The following is a 21,143-nucleotide window of genomic DNA, read 5'->3' as shown; positions in this document are numbered from 1 at the left end:
CGGCTCGCCCGCACCACACCTCGGCCGAGAAGAGGGGAGGTGGGCGAAGAGCTGCTGGCCACCTCCTGCGCCCGCATCCTGCGCGGGGAGACGGCCCTCCAGCCCTGCGCGGCGGCCTGCTGATGAGTATCGATCGGGCTGTGTCAGTGCCTTTCCCTGCCTCGGAAACAGCCGAGGAGGCAGATGCAAGCCCAGCCACTCGCCCCATGGGGGGAATGCTCATCTCCAGTTTAATACAATCCAGCGGGGTTCAACTGGATAACCCCGGTGTTAACCTCCCAGAGACATTTCTTTGCCACTGCTAAGCTCTGAGGCAGCATTTTATCCAAAGGGTTAAATTCCCCCAAGAGTAATTGCCAGGTTGCAACTGAACTGATGATTTCCTTTTTACCCATGGAAGAAAAAAGCCTAGCAAAGTGCTGTTTTGCCTCGGTATTCAAACTAAAACAGTAAGCGTTATCCAACCCAATGACCTGCCCCCCAAATGAGATTTTTTTTTTTTCCTTTTCCCCCGCCTCACACGGCAGGGAGATCTCACCACCCAAATCTATAATTTTATTCCCATGCATTCAAATAGAATAAACTCTATGAATTTGAAAGTTGTCAGGGTAACAGCACTCCACCTAACTCGCTGCAACTTCCCGGTGCAAAGGAGCCAAGGAGAAGAAAAGAAGACTTGCCTTTATTGCAAACCAAGAGCAATGGGACTTAATAGGAAGTAAATACTGTTTTTAAAATCAAATGATTACTCTTGAAACGTTTTGCATATTGAAAAAAGCTAGTAGCATATAACGCAGTAAGGAAGAACATTAAATAATCAGGATTTGGCTGGGCAAACCCAAGTGCTTTCAAGCAAGCCTACATACCTTTTTATTAAATGAGCTCTGCTGTTCACGTAGTTGGAATCGAAGGAGTAGTTTTCAGTCTGGAAGGAGGAATAGAAAAGGGAGATGGTTACAGGTCTGATTGCTCCACGACTGGGAACAGCCAGGTCAAAAGCCACCAGCAAACCCCACAGGAGGGAAGGAGCATCCAGGCACGGGACAGACCCCAGCGATGGGACGGAGCTGGGCACAGAAAACTCCAGTCCCTGCTGGTCTTTCCACCAGCTTTCACCAGAAAAAAAGGCTGGCTGGTGACCACAGAACAATTTGCAGAGAAGAAACAATGTGACTACGCTCTGTTACAAAACTAATTGCTTTTAATTCCCTGATGGACTCCGTTCTGTGTGTGTCAATTTGACTGAAAGTTCAAAAGGTATTTTTCTTATTAGTGTATAATTAACATGTTAAAATATTTATTGCATAGATATGTAAATGCTAGCAAGGTAATCCCCTGCCAGAGAATTTAATGCGGGCACTTTTCTTTGTTTTACATCATTTCATTTGCAGAGACAGTGGGCTCTGTTATTAATAAAAAAGCAAACAATGGGTGACATGCTTAAAAGTTGGAGGGGAGTGAAAGCGGGGAAGCAAAGTCAATGGATTTGTCATCTGCAAGCAAAACCCACTAACTCGCTCTGCACTTGAAACACCGTCTTTTAACCTCGGATTACAAAGCCTCAGATTTCTGGTGCTCTGAGCAGGTAAGGAACCAAAAAAAGCAGCCAGAAGGTGGGGAAGAGAGCAGGGTGTTACCACCCAGGCGGCCATGGTGGGAGTGGTGGGGTGGGACGTGGTGGGAGATGCACGGTGGTACATGGTGGGAGCCGTGAGGTGGGATGCAGCGGCTGTTGCACTACCGTGGATGTGGTGGGAGCTGCATGGTGGGATGTGGCGGGAGATCCACGGTGAGTCACAGTGGAAGCCATGTGGTGGGACATGGTGGGATCTGCATGGCCTGGCCGGGATCCATCCTGGCCTTCGCGTACCCTGGAGGATGCAGATCTCTTTGCATAAGTCAGGTACCCCAGTCTGTCTGTCCACCCAAAGCCCCCCCAGAGCTGCAGGGAACCCACCTGGGCTCCCCCCAGCATCACCCCTGGCCCGGGGGATGCTCCTTGCCCCTGCCAGGCACCCTGGGCAGCAGAAGGGGCAGACTCTGCTCTGCCCCCATCCTCCGGGAAGCGTCTCCCCAGACAGGAGCGGGGCCAGCCACCTGCCCCAGCAGCTCCATCCTGCCTCCGCTCTGCCGCGGCTCCTCCTCGCCCCGGCCTCGCGGCCGCTCTCCTTCCCAAAGAGCCGCTCTGGGATACTATGGCCTGTTTTTATGGCAATTATGAACATGGTAAAAATAAATGCATGCATCTTTAATGTCTCAATAAATAAAGGAAAGCAGAGTCTGCTGCTAACGTAATCACAATGGCAGGATGCAGGGAGCGGGGCCGCTGCAGCAGAGCCGAATGTGAAATCCAATCGTACCCCGGCAGAGGTTAGACTGCTCTGCCAAGATAATAAAGCAAAGGCAGCGCTGGTTAAGTGTGACCTTTTCTGAAATACAGCACAATATCTAATTTACCAAACAGGAGCCTCCCAGAGAGAAACATGCAAGGAGCTGCGAGCCGGGGGAGTTGGCCTAGCACTCAGCACAGCTCAGTTATTACTTTCACATAGTAATTACTGCTGGAGAGTCACGCAGGAGATTTAGTGCACAAACTACTGGTCCCTGCAGTTCCTGCATCCTCGGTCCTGCAGGACAACTTTGACGGTTAGAGCTCGAGAGCAAATGGACACATGGATTTTTAAAATACGCAATGCCCAAGACTTTAAACGCTGCAGAAAATTCCTGATCCTGTGTTTACCCATCAATCCTGGCACTGCCATCCCAAGGGGAGGGATGCCACCCCACAGCTGGTCCCCCCAGCAGCCCCGCGGCGCAGGCAAGAGGTCCCAGCCCTGAAAACAGGCTCTGAGGGCAGCTGAGCGATGGAGGGCAGGAGGGATCGGAGCCAGTTTCGGAGCAATCCCTGCTCGGCAGGGAGCCCCCTCCATCACCCTGCACTGGCGGATATGGGAATGGCTCCAGCAACCCTGAAGCCTCAGCTGGCTCTGTCCCCGCATCCCCAGCCCTGCCGCTGTGCCCAGCAGCGGTGTGAGACCCCCTGCACCTACCACCACCTCCATCAGCTTCATCCCTATGTGTGTGCATCTCAGCCCCGGGAAAACCAGGAGAGGAACAGGTGCGTGGGAGGACCCAGAAAGCAAATTTCAATACGTACACATACATCACAGAGCTTTAAAATGCTCAGAGCACTGACGCCGTATGGCCCAGGCTTCAGGGGCCAAGGGATACCCAGGGCCATCTGCAGGGAAAGCTCGACTGGTGTCACCGAAACCCCACTGCAGGCTGAGGAAATGCCACATGTGCTGCCACCGCGTCCCCTGCTGCAGCCTAGATGCAGACCTCGCACTAAATCCCCCTCTAACCAACATCACTTGGAGCTTTGCTATTGATTTCTGACCCAAAAAAAGACCAAATCCTGGCTGAACTGAAATCATTCACCGACGAGCAAATTCCCCATGGTTTAAGTTTGATGGACTGGCGTAACATGCGGACTCCCTGGTCCACATGTGCCCCCTGCTCAGGAAGCTCTGCGCCACGTTGCTAATGAAGACACAACCCCCAAGTCCACACGCAAGCGAGGGGGTTCCCGCGGGGTCGGTCACAGCATCCGTTCCCAGGCTTCGAATCCCCCACACCACCAAAAGCAGCACGACTAATGCTAATTACTTCCAGATCTTGGACAAGACAAGGAGTGACGTGGCCACAAGGGTGGGAAATGTGCTTCCCTGGGCTGGGGGTTTGCACCCTCAGACAGAGCTGCCTGTGCTGCCCGCACCAGCACACTCCCACCGGTGCACGAGGCAGCCCAGCACTTTACGAGGCCTCTCCTCAGCCATGGGATTATCTGTCAAGGTTATCTCCATGCAGGCTAGGGGATCAAAACAGAAAAATAAAAAAGAAATTAGATTTTTCATGGAGAAGGGCTGCTTTATAGCTTGCATTATTCAATCGAAGTTCACTTGATTTAATTCTAGTTCATCCTGCAAAGTGCAATCACTTACAAACAGAGGCAAAACGATGGGGAAGGAGAGCGTCTCCGACATGTCAACATTTTAATTGGGAAAGGACCCGCTCCCTCTCTTAATGAGGCCCAAAGAACAAAGTCGAAGCACAAAAAAGAGGGAAAAGGTAAGGCTGGCTGGCACCGATGAAAGTGTGCTCTTCATAAAGTGCATCATTGAGAGGCCAGCCCTTGTCTTCTTCATTATTTTGGCAAAAGCAAACAAACCGTTACTTTCTCACTGATCAGCATTGCTCCCGTAGAAATCAAAGGGAAGCCCAGCCTCAAGCCCAGCCTCAAGCCCAGCCTCTCCTTTCCATGTCCAGAGCTGGGTATGGCAAGGACCTCCCGAACGGCGCTGCCAATTCTTATCTCCTGCTCATCGTAACATGAACAAAGGATGCTCATGCTTGTCAGGATCAAACCCTCAGCCTCTGTGCTATAAACAATAAATTCGAGACATCCGGAAGCGCTGAATAACACCTAGCATAAAGTCTGTGGTCTCAGCCTGCATTTCTCTTAGAGGAGAGAAACCCTGCTGTCCTCCGGGCTCGCAATTTGCTTTCCAGATGTAGGCGTGTTGGTGTCAATGCCATCAAAGAGAGAGCCCTGGCTCGGCCCGCAGCTTACCAGTGCCTAATTTGAAAAATGCTTTTAACTGCTGCCCTAGCAACACAAATAGAAATATAACAACAGACACACTCGGAATTGAGCAATCAGCAGGGAAATTTTAAACTTTTTTTTTTTCCCCAGCGGTTGCTTTCGGTTGAGGACTGCCAATTCCATTAAATTAAAAAAAAAAAAAAGATGTACAAACGTCAGTACAACTCTTCTTGACCTGGACATCGGGGGCCAGTGACTTCCCCGTTAGCGAAAGGTCCGTTAGCAAAAGGGCGCTGCTCTAACGACTGCTCACTCCCTGCCTTAGAAACAGAAATAAACTCCGGAGGATCCAAAGGCGCTTTAAGGGGAATTAATGCAAGTGCCAGCGGAAAGGTCAGCGGGCTGCGGCAACTCCGGGCACAACCACTGCTGTGGACTGATGGAGAAATAGAAGATGCTGGCTGGGGTCGGTCCCCAGCCTGGGGGGGACGTGTCCTGGGCCGTGCCAGGAGGCTCGGATCAGCACAGCCGTGTCCCTGCCAGCCTGCCCGCCTCGGGGCAGATGCCCAGGATCCGGCTTTTTCTCACTCTTCCCTCTTTTCAGCTATTTCAAATGTTTTTTGGTTGTTTTTTTTTTTTCCAAACCAAACTCCATGGAGGTGAAAATCCAGCTTTCCCTGATGTGTCTGGATCCAGGCTCTTGATGGAGGGTTTGGCTCCTTGGTCCGCACATCAGCCCCCCAGCAAAGTCCATGGGTGTTCAAAGCTGGACCCATCTCTCCCGACCCGAAGTGACAGGTATCCATCCCTCCGCCAGCCTCCGCCTCGGAAGATGACTCTAAAGCATCTCAACGCTGGGTTTTTTGCCCTTCTTCTCACTTCAGGGTGAAAACATTTCTATCTTTCTACAAATTATTGTAAACCTGCTGCAACCTCCTGCCAAAGCATGTAGGGACCCTTCACAAAATCAGGTTCATAAAAATGACACATTTAGCGCCACTTTTTCAGGGTTATCCCTTGAGCCTTTTTTTTCCCCCATGTGCCTTGTTAATAAAGCTTGCATGTCACCCTTTATTATTAGAAAACAAAGCGGACCTTTCTCCAAGGCTGCAATGTGCATCTCTCCTTTTGGGTTTCAGAAACTCCTCCTGAAACACACAACAGCTCCTCATTCTCTGCATCAAGCTGCATGTCTTCACTAGGAGCACCGGTCTCCTGATCTTCCCTCCGTGCTGCAGGCATCATCGGGGACCATAGAAATGGCAAATCGTTCCCAAAAATCCACTGGGCCTCCCTGGTGGGAAGGGCAGGGCTTGTAAGACCGCTTCTCCTGGTCCTCCTGTATCCTCGGTCCCGTTCTCCATGGGCCACTCAATCACAGGCTCCAGCATCTGCAATAAAACTGTTGCTCCCTGTTAGGAGATCTCGCCAGCACTTAATTCTTACCGATTGAACTATATTGTAGGTGATATAGAATTCATGCAAATTAAATAAAAACACTCCAGCTGCACTTGGGAAACAGGGAAAATTTCAAAGTAGGGACCAGGTCAAATGAAGTAAGGATCAGCAATGAGGGAAAGTCATTATCGTTTAGCAAGCTGCTTATTTACCCCATGGGAAATAAATAAGCAGTCTCCTTTCTGCCGGGAGACTCCTTTCTGCCGAGAGCAGGCGCAGTACAAAACCCCACCGAACACCGAAATCTAGCCCCATGGCCCTGAGAGGAACAGCTGGGCTTGTCCTGATGCTCTCACGCCCAGCGAGGTGGCTGGTCTCTCTCCACACACCAGCAGGAGACCCATCAGATCCAGCTCCGGGCTGGGAGTGGATCACAAAGGACATCAGGAGAGATTTTCCCCTGTTGTGTGTGACACCACGTAATTAGCCCCTCCGCTACCGGCTGCTGACGAGGACGCCACTGCCTCAGAGCATCGGTCAGAGGCCAGGACCGGTGGCTGGAGACCAGCCTGGATGAGCACCATGGTGCCTGACCCACTCAGAATCATAGAATCATAGAATTGTTTACGTTGGAAAAGACCTTTAACATCATCAAGTCCAACCATTAACCTAACTCTGCCAAGTCCAGCACTAAACCATGTCCTTAAGCACCACATCTACCCATCTTTTAGACACCTCCAGGGATGGGGGCTCAACCACTTCCCTGGGCAGCCTCTGTCAGTGCCTGACTACTCTTTCAGTGAAGAAATTTTTCCTAATACCCAACCTAAACCTCCCCTGGTGCAACTTGAGGCCGTTTCCTCTTATCCTATTGCTTGTTACGTGGGAGAAGAGACCGACCCCCACCTGGCTACAACCTCCTTTCAGGCAGTTGTAGAGAGCAATAAGGTCTCCCCCTCAGCCTCCTTTTCTCCAGGCTGAACAACCCCAGCTCCCTCAGCCGCTCCTCACAAGACTTGTGCTCCAGACCCTTCACTTGAGGAGCTCTGCTCCTCCTTCCCTGCGCTCGCCACCAGCTCCGCTCAGGTGCTGACAGCATCTGCAACGTCTGCAACCACAGGTGAGGGTCCTGAGCACCGCGGCCACGGCCTAGGAAGAGGTAACAGAAGACAGACCCGTATTTCCCAGTTCCTCGCTCTCCAGCATCGGCACATCCTGGCACGGTGGATGTCAGAGATGTGAGAGCAGCACCAGCCCAAGGCTTTGGGTTAAACCCCCATGCAAACTCTACCCAAGTAGCTACTGGTGCTTCCACCTCGGGGGAAAGTCAGCAAATGCTGATGGACGCGGTGGGGTGAGCACCAAGGAGCCCACCACCCTCTCCTCCAACAGCCGAGCTGTGCTGTGGCCTGGAGACCCCCGTGGGGTCAGCGCCTTTGGAAAGGACCCGGCTGGCCACCGGTCCCCGTCAACAGCTGCAGCCCACTCCATGGGCACTGGAGCACAAGCCGGAGGAGAGGGGCAGAGGGATGCACCTCTGCTGTGTCAACAGCCCCAGGCAAGACGGAAGGAAAACGTGAAGCAATTCAGCTCTTATTAAGAAACATTTAAGAGCCAGTCACCTGGAGGAGTTCAATAAAGGCTAACAGGATCTGACCTCCGGCGTCTCCCTTTGCAGCCATCTCCCTGTACGCCAGCTCACCGTTAAAGCCTATAATACAGGAGATTGCGAACTGTTAACCAGCAACATAGTGTCTCTGAAAAAATAAGTGCATTTAGCATCTGATATTGATGTTTTATAATTAGATGTAATACAGCAGATCATTTTCCTGCCCTTGATCAATGAAACCAGGGTTGGTTTGGGGTTGGGCTTTTTTGCAGACACTCTGATTGCTGCCTAAACCAAATGGAGCGGTGCCTCGCTCAGTTCAGCAGGAACGAGCAGAGACGAGGATGTGCAAACACAGCATCCATTTAGATTTACTATTGCCGAAATATAAACAGAATATTTATTTCTGACCTTTTAAGCACTAATTCCAAATTTAATGAGGCACAATGAACATTCCTCAGAGCCAGACTCCATGGCTGCTTAACACCACCGACCCTCTAATTATTACTGCAGCTTAAATAAAGGGCATTTGGTTCTGATGGACGTTATTAAACACCGAAGGAACTGAGTCCAGCCTCCATTTTCTCTTGATGAAATAAAAAGCATTGCAGAGAAATCACTGGGAGAGTTCATCCTTTAGCATCACCCCGCTCATCAGAATGAGCAGAAGTATCAAACCAGATTGTATTACGGCGCAGACGTGCCCACTAATCCACGCTGAACTCCTGTCCCTCCCCAAATAAATACAGGCTTTGTCATTTTTTGTCTGAAAATGGATCGGAGGCAGGAGGAAAGGAGCTGCTGTGATGTGATTTCGAAAAAGGGTATAGGATTTGAAACCCAGATTGAATCCCGAGAGCGGCAACACACAATGAAGCCATAATTACACTCCTGAAAGCCACAAATAGTGTCACCCGCTTGAATTTGTCAACATATCAGAAATCTACCATATGGTTATGAAAAGCAAAAATGCAATAATAAAAACCCTGCCTTACATTCAGATGGCATCTATAACCCAAAAGCTTCTTGGTGGCCATGGCACAGGGGTCCCTCCAGCAGCACTGCCAGGGCAGGCCCCCGCTTGGTACCACCCCCCCCAAAATCGATCGAGAAGCAAAATACTGACCCAAAAGGGGGGCATGCTTTCTAGGGGAGAGCATACAAGTGCCTTCCCTGGACCGTGAGCAGCCAGGAGGCTGCCCATGGCCCCCCCAGGGCTGGGATCGGAGGGATTTTGGGGCAGGGGGGCAATGCCTCCCTCCCGTGTGCCCACCAACGGGCACGGGGCCGAGCTCGCCGGCCCCCCATGGCACAGCCTTCTGCACGGGGGTGCTGCCTTGATACGCCGAGGAAAATTCCCTGTGGGTATATAATAGCCAATAAACCTAATAAAAGGGTTTTTTCCCATCACCTATGCCTGGGACTTTCAGATGTGTAATGGATCCATGCATGCAGCTTCCAGCGTGGACTACACCCCTCCCTAAGCAGTGCAAGAAACAATCTGGATCTAATCAGCAGCCCCAGGGTAATGGGGCATGACTTACAGGTTTGTTAAAAAAACCTTTCAGAACTGTCCTTTCCCTGCCTCCTGCCATTAGGAATGAAAACAAATATAACAGAGGAACCTTTTTTTAAATGTTCCCATCGCTAGGGCTAAATAAAACTCCTTGTCATTCACCTTCTGGAGCGGCAGGTCAGACCGATGCATTTTGTAGGGAACAGGAGAAATCACAGATTTGTCACTGCAAAAAAAAGTAAAAAAAGAAAAAGAAAAACCAAAAATCATTGCAGATGAGTTAAAAATAGCAAAGGTGTGAGATGCCACTGCCAGCTCTGCACATCGGAGTGACGGGATGCCCGGGCAGCCGCCCCGCCGGCTGCATCCCTGAGCGCGCACAAGCCCCGGGGCGGCGGAGGGCGCGGGGGCACGGCAAAACGAGCCAGGCACCGAAAGGGGCAGCTGGGCTCAGCTGGTGCCCAGCCAGCACGGGGGCACCTCGCTCTGCTTCTGCACCCCGGAGGAGACGGGGACAGCCCCCGAGGCACCCCAGGGCGGTGGGCGAGGGGGCTCGCAGCGGCAGCCAGAGGATTTCCCCGCTTTGTGGCTTAGCGGGGAGAAATTTGGCCGGGGGTACCGAGACCGGTGCGGTGGCAGGCAGCAGCCCCACGGCAGCAGCCGGGGAGGGCAGGATGGGCACACAAGGACCTTGGCCCTGCCCCATGTCTCAGTGCAAGCCCCATTTCTTCTGATTTTTGGACAAGCAGCGAGTGCTTCCCCTATCACCTACACACCCCACAGGTCTTTTCATCCTACGGCTTCACCGGAGGCCTGATCCGGTCCAGCCCGTGTCCCCGGCACACAGCCATGCGCATCCACACCCAGCGCTGGAGTGAAACCTCCACACCAGCAGCTCCCGCCTGGCTTCAGCTAAAATTCCCCGGCAATGGCGGATAATAAAACCGAGGAGAACACTGCCCCGTGTGCTCATCGTGCTATCATTTACATTGTTTATCTGTAATTGCACGGGAAGGCTTGCAATCAGGATAGCCTCGGCCAGCTCCCGCACTAAGCCCTCAAGGGAATTTTGCTCACAACAAAATTATTTATCAAAGAGTTTTCCCCTGTTTTAATTTTTTTCCCTACTTGAGCAGGAAAACACAGCTCTCCAGCCCACAAAACAACCCTGCGGCCATGAGACTGGCTGCAAACCTGAGCAGGACTGGCCTTTCTCCCCGCTGCCATCGGCGGCCGCGGCACCACGTGCAGAGCCCCGGCTGGGAAGCAGGATCCAAAGCCTGGCTCAGTTCAGCCCGGCTCAGCTCTCCTCGAAACCCGCTGCCCCCCAAAGGTGCCACACTGGCTCCAGCATCCTTGGGGACACATCAGCACCCTCCACAGAGCCCTTCCTCCCCTCTGAGCCGTGCTGCCAGCTCGGGGGCACTGGGAAACTGAGGAATTTCACCCAACAGGAACCTGTTTTCTCCCAGAATAAACTGTAGGGAAGTAAATGATAATAAAGCGCTCGCCAAGTTAGGGGATCTCTGCTCCAGCACTAACTGGCTGCCCCTCTCCATCCCCAGGCTGCCCGCTCCCCCTGCCCGACAGCCACCCCGCATTATTAACAGCCTGGTAAACACAGCCCGTTGGTTATTACAAAGATGCCAAAACCTTACTACTTCTTGTTCCTTCCAGTTAATGTACCATAGCCGAGGATGAATTGCTATTACAAGGAACTAAAAATAAAAATGTTTCAGAGGCCGTAATTGGCTTGTCTTGTTGGGCTTTTTAAGGAGCCAAAGTACCAGTTCCAGGCTATTAGCCCTAAGGTTGTAGGAGAATGGTGTAAAATATTTCTTCATTAAAACCCTACCTTCTCCACAAAGGTGTTTTTCTTTAGGGTTTTTTCCCCTCCTTTACTTCTTCTTCTTTTTTCTTTTTATTCTTTTCTTTTAAAAAGATGTGTGTTATCAAATAACCTTTAGTTAAAAGAGGGCTTCGAAAGCCCAAAGGTGATATAAATAGCCAGGGCTCGGTGCAGCTGGAGAACCAGTCAGAGCCTTCACTCATCTATTCAGGTCATTTTTCTACAAAACTTACATAATATCCCTCAGTCGCATCTGTAATCTTGGGCCATTTTTAATAATCACCACCAAATCTTGCAGCCCTCGGGGAGAGGGTGCTCTGTGCCGGCAAGCACCCAGCCCACCGCCGCGGGACGGGGACCGCCACCATCGCAGGCTGCAAACCCCCTACGAGGCAGTCGGGGGTGCCCAGGCTGCTCCCTGGGATGGGGACTATGGGTTTTTTTTTCCTTTTGAGGCTCTTTAGTGCTACTTAGTTATTAAGAGCTTTAGTTACCGCCATTACTCAATATCGGCAACAACCATGACAAAACCAAAACCACTTAATCAGCAAAACCCTTCTTTCGAAAGAAGCAGATGCTCTGCTGAGCGAGGGCTCAGCGGCTTGGCACCAGCCATCCTGATGAGGATGGTGACGATGCACCAGCAAAACAACAATAATTTACAGTCACGACTTTCAAGTTGGCTTTAAGTCCTGCCACTTGCAGAGCCTGCTCCGACCGGTGGGTCCAGCACCTTGGGGCTGCCCTCACCGCTCGCACAGAGCCAGGCACGGCAGAGATCCCTCTGCGACAACTGCTCGGAGCAGCACGGTATTAAAATAAATAATAATATTATCAATAATGATGATGATCAATCTCTAGATAACACTGCACAGCAGGGGAAGCTCAGCAGAAAAATTACAACAGAGCCTTTTCCTCCCTGCTTTTGCGCAAGGAGAAGGATGACACGTCGCTTTGCGAAATGACAACCCAACGGGTATTTACTACTTTGATTTTGTGATTTGAAGGTTGCTGCTAGAAGATGACTATTTCTGTTAGGTACAATTGCTATTTTTTGATAGTGTCTAGGCAATACCTTGTTAAAAAGGGCAAAACAACAGTTATTAATTACCCTAATTAACCCAATTCATAAGACACATTTGTGTGGCTGTCATGACAACTGCTTTGACTAACTTGCCAAGAATAGCTTAGCTGTCCATTCAAATAAATCCCTGATAATTACTAGTCTAGTTTACTGGGCTTCTGTGATAATAATAATTAGTGCTACTGTACAAAAGGTCACGCTAAACAGTTTATGAATGATGCATTTCGCATGGTGATTACATGAGTCACACAGCATCCAGCAAACGGACGCAGCCACGTTTCCAACGTGGCGAGATGCGATTAGATGGGAGCCTGTGGCTGCTCTGCCTGCGGACAGCACGGCGGGCTGAGAGGAGAAGTCATTCAGGTCAGAGGAGAAATAACCAAGAAGCTGGGTGAAGCTGGGACGGCCACCAACCTGCCTCCTCAACAGTCAGGGTGTCCATCTGTCCGTTCGTCCAGCCACCACAAGCCAAGAGATGGTACTCTACTTCTAATGAAGGCACTGGTAGACACCGAAAAGCTTCCAAGCCTGGCCTGTCACATGTTGGTACCTCACCTCGCCACCTCACTTCCCTCCCCTTCAATGACAGATAACCACAGTTCACCTCTCTTGTTTGGTTGTACTTCCCCATTATTAGGTTTCAGGATCAACATCAAAGGGGTTGAAGGCAACATGAGCCAGGGATGGGCAGCTCCAGCCCTCTCTGTCTCCATCTCTGCAGGAAGAAACCCTCCAACCTCTGGTTTGGGTCTCCCCACGACCAGCTGCAGCTCCAGCACATCCCATGGGTGCTGGCTGTCCTGCGGACAGCAGGCATCGCTCAGCCCAGCATCGCTGCTCCTGAGGCTGCTGCAGGCACGAGAAGAAAGGGCTACCTCCCCCAGTGCCTTCCTGCACTCCTGACGTGGCTATGCTTTCGTTCACCTTCACAATGGGAAATCCAGGCCCATCCAATGCCATTTTTCCTTTGCTGAGGTTTGTAGATGAAAACGGATCCATGGAATTCCCTCTGGCTGCACCTACACAGAGATGAGGGGGGACGGGACTGCAATGCCCCACTGCCAATGCTGCAAAATCCTGCAAAACTGTGGGGCAGACAGGGCAGAGGGGCAGGGACAGAGGCAGCACACTCACATTTAATGGAGGACAGCTGTCAGCTCCATGGAAATCTATGAAATCACCCCATTTAGAATAAATTCTGATTAAATACCACATATGGTCCTTATTGTCTGTCCCTTGTTACCTATCACAAGAGGCATCTGCATGTAAACAGGGTCTTAATCGGCAAATATTTGTCTGCTACAGCACTGTCTTTCCTCACCCCCACCTGAACTTGCAATTATTCTTATTGATTGACTTTAAGAGAGCACCATGCACATGCCTCGAGCTGCCACGCACCGAGCAAACAAGGGAGCAACGCTGGGCTCCGCTGTAATCATTACCGGGGCGAGCAATTGCCCTGTCACACATGGCAGGTTATGGCTTCAGACTGGAGGCAGCAAGGCCAGATGAACGCTTAAAATGTCGTTACAGTGTGAAAAGCGAGGATGTAGAAATGACACCTCCTTTCTCAACAAATCTGTTCCCGGAGCATCTCCCAGCTCTGCGGAGATTTCATCTCGTTAAGCCTGAAGAGCCAGCGCAGCCCTTGGAGCGGGCAGGCGGGCTCACGTCCTCTTTGCGTGCCAAAATAAGCTCTGATGAGGACATCTTCGATCTGGGGGAAGATGGGTTTGAAGTCCCGAGAAGGACTTCAGTGCTGGAGCCTGAGCCCAGGCTCGCCTGCACATCACCCGCAGCCCTGGCCGAAACCACGTGCTAGAAGATGAGGTGCTTTTATCAGACCAACAAGGAGAAATCAGGGAAACCTGATGCCGAGCAGAACCTTCCCCGGTTTTCCCAAGTGAAGTTTGCAGCTCAGTTCAATATGTTAGTGCCTAATGAAGGTTTCCCCCATATTCTGCAGGGTATAATCATTCTCCTCCTAATGAGCATGTGTTAATGGCATATTAATGCTGACAACAACTAAGTGTGGAGAACAAGAGATGAACATATTCCAAAATTCATCTTTTTTTTCGGAACAAAGGAATCCATCGCACGGCTGAGGAAGCCCCAGCCCGGCGGGAGCCCGTGACTCCCACAGAGATGCTGCCGGCTCTGGTCCATGGGCTCACCATGGGATGCGGAGCCCGCATGGGACCATGGCTTTGGTCTCTCACTAATCCAACCCCTGCAATTAATTGATGTACGGGGAAGGATCTCAGCCCGAGCGTGGTATTTCCCCCCAGACAGGGGACACAGCCATGGTGGGGGCTGAACAAGAAAGCAGAGGAACCGCTTGCAAACGTCTGGAAAAGCATTTCACCGGGCAGACAGGTTCGGATGCTGTTTCTAAGCCAACAGCCGTGCGGATTTGATTACTAAATGTCACTGAAGCTGGGTCCCTGCCAGAGCATCCAGATGTGAATCTGAATATGAAAAGTCCAGGAGGGAGCAGGTGACGGGAGCTGCAGGCGCGGGCACCGAGCCCCCATCCCGGTGCCGGCGTCCCAGCCCATCTGGATTTGCATGACCAAGTTTACATAAGCTCGCAGGCATGGAAAAGAACACACATAAAATGGGTTTTTCATCTTCGTTTGTGAAGACAGCTCCCAAAACCCTGACAGCTCCCCAAAAATATCATCAACCTGCCCTGCGGGCGTGCTGCCCGCTGCCAGGCACTGCAGGGAGGTGCAGAAGCCTTATTCCCTAATTGTCCGACTCCTGTGTGCTCCCACCAGCACATACATTTAGATTTCCAGATCGATAATCAATGCTAGAATCAATAACAGGGAATTTAGCTACATTATAAAAACAGTAAAATCAGCCAATACTGAGAAATTATTATTGAGTCCTGTGTTTTCTGTACTCACTTAGTCTAATAATGGTGAATGATATTTTCCAAGTACATTATTCAGCAATAAAACCGCCAAATTATTTGATCTCTTTCTAACCTTTATGATTCTAAGCACTCTTTTTGACCCAGATTGAATGAGGCAACATCTGCAGAGCCTTTCACAAAATTGTACTCGGCATGCACTATTGTAGGTCTGCTGCCAAAGATAAATGTTATTATTTTAAAGCCATCATCCTCCTAATAGATGAGCAAACACACTACATTAGCATAGCCTGCAGAGCGCGAGCACGGGTGAGAAAATGCCAGAGGGTTTTCGCTTAATGGAATTTTACATACCTGACTTAGGATGGGTTAATGCAATCCACCAACACAGGAATTTTAAAACCTGCCCTGTGGCATACACCTGCCATTACAAAAGATGGTATAATCCAACAAGCTCCAGATCCCCGTGAGAACCATGAAGGATTCACGTCCAGATCTCCGGTGGCCAACAGGGCGTTGAGACGAGGACCTCACCCACACGGCTCCAACACGCACAGACCTACGCTATTTATCCCAGACCTCCACGATGTGCTGGGTGTAAGGAGGAGGAGCGGCTGGGGTTACCTGCAGCGTGCCGAGGGTCTCCATCAGAGGGTGGATGAACTGCAATACCTGCGATGCACATCTGCCCGCTGCAGCATTAGCAGTCGCTGCACTCAAGCCTTCACCAGCCTAACGAGAACTCACCGTAATTCCATGTTAAACAGGGAGTCACGTCAAGGCTAAGTACTAATCACTTGTCCGGCTGACATAAGCCATTACTTCCTTCCAAATTTAGACTAGAAACTAGCGGGAGACACCAAAGCAACGATGCTGCGGTCTCTTCTCTGGCAAACCCTCCAACGGGTGCCACGGGCAAGCTCTGCCCCAACAAGAACGGTGAAACTGGGAGCCATCAACAGCCTCAAAGTCCCTTTGCTGAGCCCTGGGCGATGCTCTCCTGGGGACGGTGGGGACCGGGACTGCGGGGGACCCCAGGAGACAACCCGTACCGCAGCCCTGGGAGGGTAGCGCTGCCTGCGGAGCACCCCATCCATCGCCAATTCAGAGCACGCTCTAATTTAAATTATAATTACACTTATAAGTACACAGATTACAACTATTTATGCTACAAATAAGACCATCCTGTATTTTAATTAACAGAAAATGATTGGAACTCAACTATAGCCTCTACTGGGAACAATATCTAATCATTTATTGAAGCAAGGCTGTGCCCAGCCCCGTAGGCAGCCTGGCAGGGAAGGGGGAGCGGGCAGGGCTGGGGGTCCCCCCATCCGAGCCCTCGCACGAGAGTGGGAGCTGCCGTCAGAGGGGCGAGAGGAGAGGTCTCCCAGGAGAGATGGAGGGCTCATCGCTGGAGAGCCTGCAGGCAGAGCCCACGGATGGAGGCAGGCAGGGGCCGCAGAGCAGGCAGGGCTCTGCCCTTGCCGGCTGATGGGAATTTAGGAAAGACCTGAGCGGGGCACCCTCGGTGAGGGCTGGAGCCTGGGAGAGCACCTGGCTGAGGAGCTTCTCTGGCTCAAAGCCCTCAGGAGGGACTTCAGGAGATGGGAGCTGGAAAATACAGCTCTTCCAGGGAGCCGAGCAGATGCGCACAAGGCTATTCAAAGGCGACCGCTTGGCCTTAACGATGCCTTTGCATGCAGCGTGTGCTTCATGCAAAGTGAACGACAGGGAGAAACCACAGAGTTCAAATCGCTCAATACAACAGGAGCTAATTTGGAAACTACTACAAGAAAGGCCAAAAATAGCAGGCAAGACCACCCTTTTGATGTAATTTAAAAAAAAACTTACCATAAATCTTTCCCAATTTAAGGGAAAATTCTTATCTGGCATGTAAATATAGGGGCAGAACCTTTTTTTAAAGACTCAACAAGTAAGAGCTGTGCATCAGAAATTCAAATTTACTAAAAGGAAAAAAAGACAAGTCTCTCTACTTTCAGTAAAAGTGAACCATAACACCCAAACCAGTAGCATAAAAACAAATGAGAGATATATATGGTTATATGACATATTATATACTTATTTACATAATTAGGTACAATACATAATAATTCCATACACACTTTTTATATCCTCATCAATATGTTGTATATATCATATAGCATGGAGTATATAATAGATAATATATGATATATAACATACAGTATGTAATATATAACAATACAATCATTATGTTATTATCTATAGGCCTTGCCATCAGAGGAGAGGGGTTTTACTCCCAAATACAGGTTGGCTACTGCCGCCACATCCCACACCAGCCTTAATTCCTCCACGGACCCTTGCAGCAAAAACCCCTTGGTCCCACCCAGCCAGGACCCCACTGCAGGCTGGAAAACCCTTGGAAAACCCAAAGAAGGGATGGGACAGGGTCGCAGCCTCATATCACGGATACAAAAGCCAAAGCATGTTGAACTACAGGCTCCCCCAAGACACAGCACAGCGAGCATGGCCATCAATGAGAGACGTGGTTAAACATGACTGAGAGCTGGTGTATTTACCTCTGTTGCAAGGTATTCAAATGAATTTTTCCAATCGGAGAGCTTGGAGTGATTACATTAGGAGATGTATAATTTGGTTAGGCTGACCTCGAAATGGAGCTGCTGATCTCCATTATGTCGGCCTCCGATGCTCGGAGAGGTCAGGGAACGTGCAGCGATACACAAAACACTTCGGGAGCAGTTGAGCCGAGGGATTTACTGGGACTTGCAATTTTGGGGCAGATTTGGAGTGAATGGGGAGAGCGTGGGGGGAGGTTTGGGGTTCCCACCCCGCAGGCTCTGGTCCCCGGGAGCTGCCCAGGCAGGGACTGGTGAGCTTTCCCCAGGGAGGCGATAACCAGTCACTATCTAAAGCCGAAAGCATCACTCCTCTTCGGTGGGCTCTCGGAGAATAAGGGCTGTCGCTAGCTCCCAGACAGGGATGCAGAGGGACAGAAACGCAGAAGCACTAAGGAGAGCCGTGACCTGTGCTTACCCATGGCGGTGCGCATCGCAGGCACAAAAAAGTGCTGAGTTACAGTGACCTCCCAAGGAGAAAACAAGACTGGCAACGCTCGCTGCGAAGTCAGCCTTCCGACTAGTCGAACATCATCGCTGATAATGCTTTAATTATTATCTCTGCTGAAAATAAGCCTTATTTCAACAGCCTGGCGTGTCTCAGCACCGCAAACTTTCTCCGGGTTGGAAATTATCTCCTTTTTTTTCCCCCTGCTCTATACAGAGTATTACTCAGAAGCAAGCCAAATCCCTTCCAATTATGTATCATGACGTTTCCCCAGCGTTACACTAAAGCAAGGCCCTTCACTTCTAAATGGCATGGTTTATAACAAATTGTCTGTTATACCAGACAGAAACTGATTTCCTCAAACCCAGCATATTAAAGTGAGTACATTCATTCTGGTTGTAACACACAAAATGTGATTATAACAGACACTTCGGGGGCTTTTTAAGGCTAGCGGAGAAGAGGAGGATAAGCTGGAGGGGAAGAAAGAATTGACAAGTAGAGAAACGACAGAGAAAGAGGAACAGCCACACTGATTTCATTTCTTACAAAACAAAAATCTTTGTGTGTTGTAGAAATGTGCTTTAGTTAACACCGCCAGATAGCCAGAGCAAAAACTGCCGGTGCTGCCTGAAACGAAAATTGCTCTATTGTGCTTAGAAAACCATTTCCTACAGCGAGGAGAACGCTTTCCAGGTAGTAAAAAGCATATCTGAAACCAACAGGGCCTTATCCTGCAACTGTTGCTCGCTCAAATAATCCCCGCTGCCACGAGGAGCCCAAACGAAATCAGTGTGAGTGAGGATTACGCGGGAGTGTATCAAGGTTGGGGGATTAGACCAGGATTATCACTAAAACCAGTAATTCCCCATCTTACTGATGGTGGCCACCAGCTCAGGAGGCAGCGGATCGCCATGGCCATGACCCTCCTGGCGCCGGGGCCAGGGCCGGGTCTGGGAGCCGTAGGGCACACGGGTCCCCGGAGGACTCGAGTCCTGCTGGATCAGTGGCTGCTCCACCTCGACCTTCTCCAGCGGGACCTACCGAAGCAGCACCAGAGCAAGGCCACGCCTGATCCACACCCCGCTCACGGTGCCACGGCAGCGCTGCTGCTTCCCTTCCCTGCCGCCGCCACGACGGAGCCATCCCGGACCCCCAGAGAGAGTCAATCCTGAACTTCCAAGCTAATTCCATCTTTGGACACCCAACCTCTCAAACAAGGCTCGCCCACTCCCATTTCACACCTTCTCGCCTCTCCCACGCTGGGTCCTGCCGGGGACCGGTCACCACTGTGGTCCCGGCTGAGACCGAGGTGCAGAGCAAGCCACCGTGTCCCGGGGGATGCTCCCCATCCCAGGGCAGCACACGATGCTTCGGCACCGTTTCCCAAAGCGGCGCAGATTTTGGATGTAAAACTGTCTCTGAAACACAGGCGCAGCCATTACACGCACATTGTTTTCTTTTAAAACCATGAAGTCAAAATCCAGGCATGTAAGTGTTACCCAAGGGTGGCTGCTCTACATGCAAGTCGTGTCCCGGGGATCCTCAACGGCTCGGCATTCAGACCGCTTTCCACACCACCCCAATGCAATGTGCATTTTTATCAAGGAAGCTGCCTAATGGCTCCTATTAATTTTGATTTTTAATCTCCTGGTACAACTTCCAGTAATATACATGCAAAACCTGACAACAAGCCCTTTTGGTTTCAAAGCTGACTTCTCCTCCGGCTCAGCAGGAAGGAAAAAAAAAGCCCTCGGCAGCAGCAAAGCCTCTGACCGGCAATGCCCTTGCAGCTCCAACATGTCCCACTCTCCCTTCTGCAAAACAAGTCGAACTACTAACGGGGGCCAAGCCTCCCGCTGTCAGCCACGATCACCAGAGCAGCTCGCAAATGCTTTTTGCCACCGCTGCCTACAGCCACGAGGATGCTAAAAGGCCATGGGCAGGGGTCCCCAAGTGGTACCCCAGCACCCAAGGGACCACCAAACCCCAGTGGGGCCAGGAATCCCCCCGGGACACCCCTGGCTGCCTCCTGATGCTCTCTTGGCAGCCGTGCCCTGGCACAAGCAGAGCCGGCAGCCGAGCCTGGCTCCCACCTGAAGGGAAAAGCTTTTCAAGGGTTGTCTCACACCTTTTTTGCATCCTCAGAGTGGGGTTGCAGCCCCACAGACGCCGCTGTTTGATTCTTTCTGGATCAGCAGGGAAAGGCGGGGAGCACCGACGAACCCAGTTACCACCGGCACGGCACCGCCAGCCCCAAGACCTGCCACCACACGTACCGCTGCCACGGTGCGGAGGAAACAGCTCCTGAAGCTCCACAAACAACCCATCCTTGGGGACTTTTATTTCAAGGTTCCTGACTGTTAAAGTAAATGAGCCTCACATTAAAGACCAGCTACGTTGCAAACCCACTGCTGCTCGGACAGCGTGCATCTGCAGAAGCAATCGCTTACTCCCAGACACAACCATCATATGCTAAGCGACACCGCCGGCGACACGTTTACCTCCATATTTTATCTTTTATCAACCGATGCTTTGCCTTCCCATTAGGAAAAGTCACTCCCAGGTGGAGCAGCAGCGATATCTCCCTGATGCCGACACCTCGTAAAGGCTCCCAGGGGAAATGCCAGCAGCCTCGTCACTGGAGGTGCTTTAAACCAGCCCAGGCAAAGTCCCGCTGGATGCACGGCAAGGAATGGTTTGGCTCTGGAAACTCCAGGCTTGGGCAGGAATTTAATTTATTAAATCATCATCACCTGGAGGTGTACCAACAGCATACTTTATAAGCATATCATCACACCAATAGCACCTGCTAAGGCAGCGACAGGCTATGGTGGGTACAAGGCTGCAATGCTCCTTGGAAGCTCCATGGAAGCATCTTTTATGGAGTCTCTGTGTCACCCTGTGTGCCAGGACAGGGCTGTCCCTCTGGTCACTGCTGAGCCTCCTCACCCTCAGGATTTTTAGGAGCCAGCTGAATGCACAACACCAGCGGGATAACTTCCCTTACAACAGCTGGAAGCATTACACAGAGGCTCCCTGCCAAAAAAAAGAAAAGTTCCCACCCTAAACCAAACTTCCAAGCAACTTCCATTTGGGATTTCTCCTCCCCGTGCCCTGGCCCTGCCCTTTTGTCC

General features: G+C 51.0%; 1 protein-coding gene across 1 annotated transcript in view; it reads right to left on the bottom strand.

The window, feature by feature from the left end:
- PCDH19 (protocadherin 19) overlaps positions 1 to 21,143 on the bottom strand; it is a 59,805-nt gene that overhangs the window by 30,566 nt on the left and 8,096 nt on the right. Inside the window, exon 3 of the mRNA XM_087749095.1 lies at positions 867 to 925. Coding sequence (XP_087605221.1) covers positions 867 to 925 — 59 coding nt within the window. The remainder of the gene's footprint in view (positions 1 to 866; positions 926 to 21,143) is intronic.

Source organism: Nipponia nippon, unplaced genomic scaffold (assembly GCF_047370975.1).
Source record: "Nipponia nippon isolate SJK-2023a ecotype South Korea unplaced genomic scaffold, ASM4737097v1 scaffold_12, whole genome shotgun sequence".
In the NCBI taxonomy this organism is placed as follows: domain Eukaryota; kingdom Metazoa; phylum Chordata; class Aves; order Pelecaniformes; family Threskiornithidae; genus Nipponia; species Nipponia nippon.
Note: the sequence above shows the minus strand (reverse complement) of the source record. Positions and strands in the feature narration are given on the sequence as shown.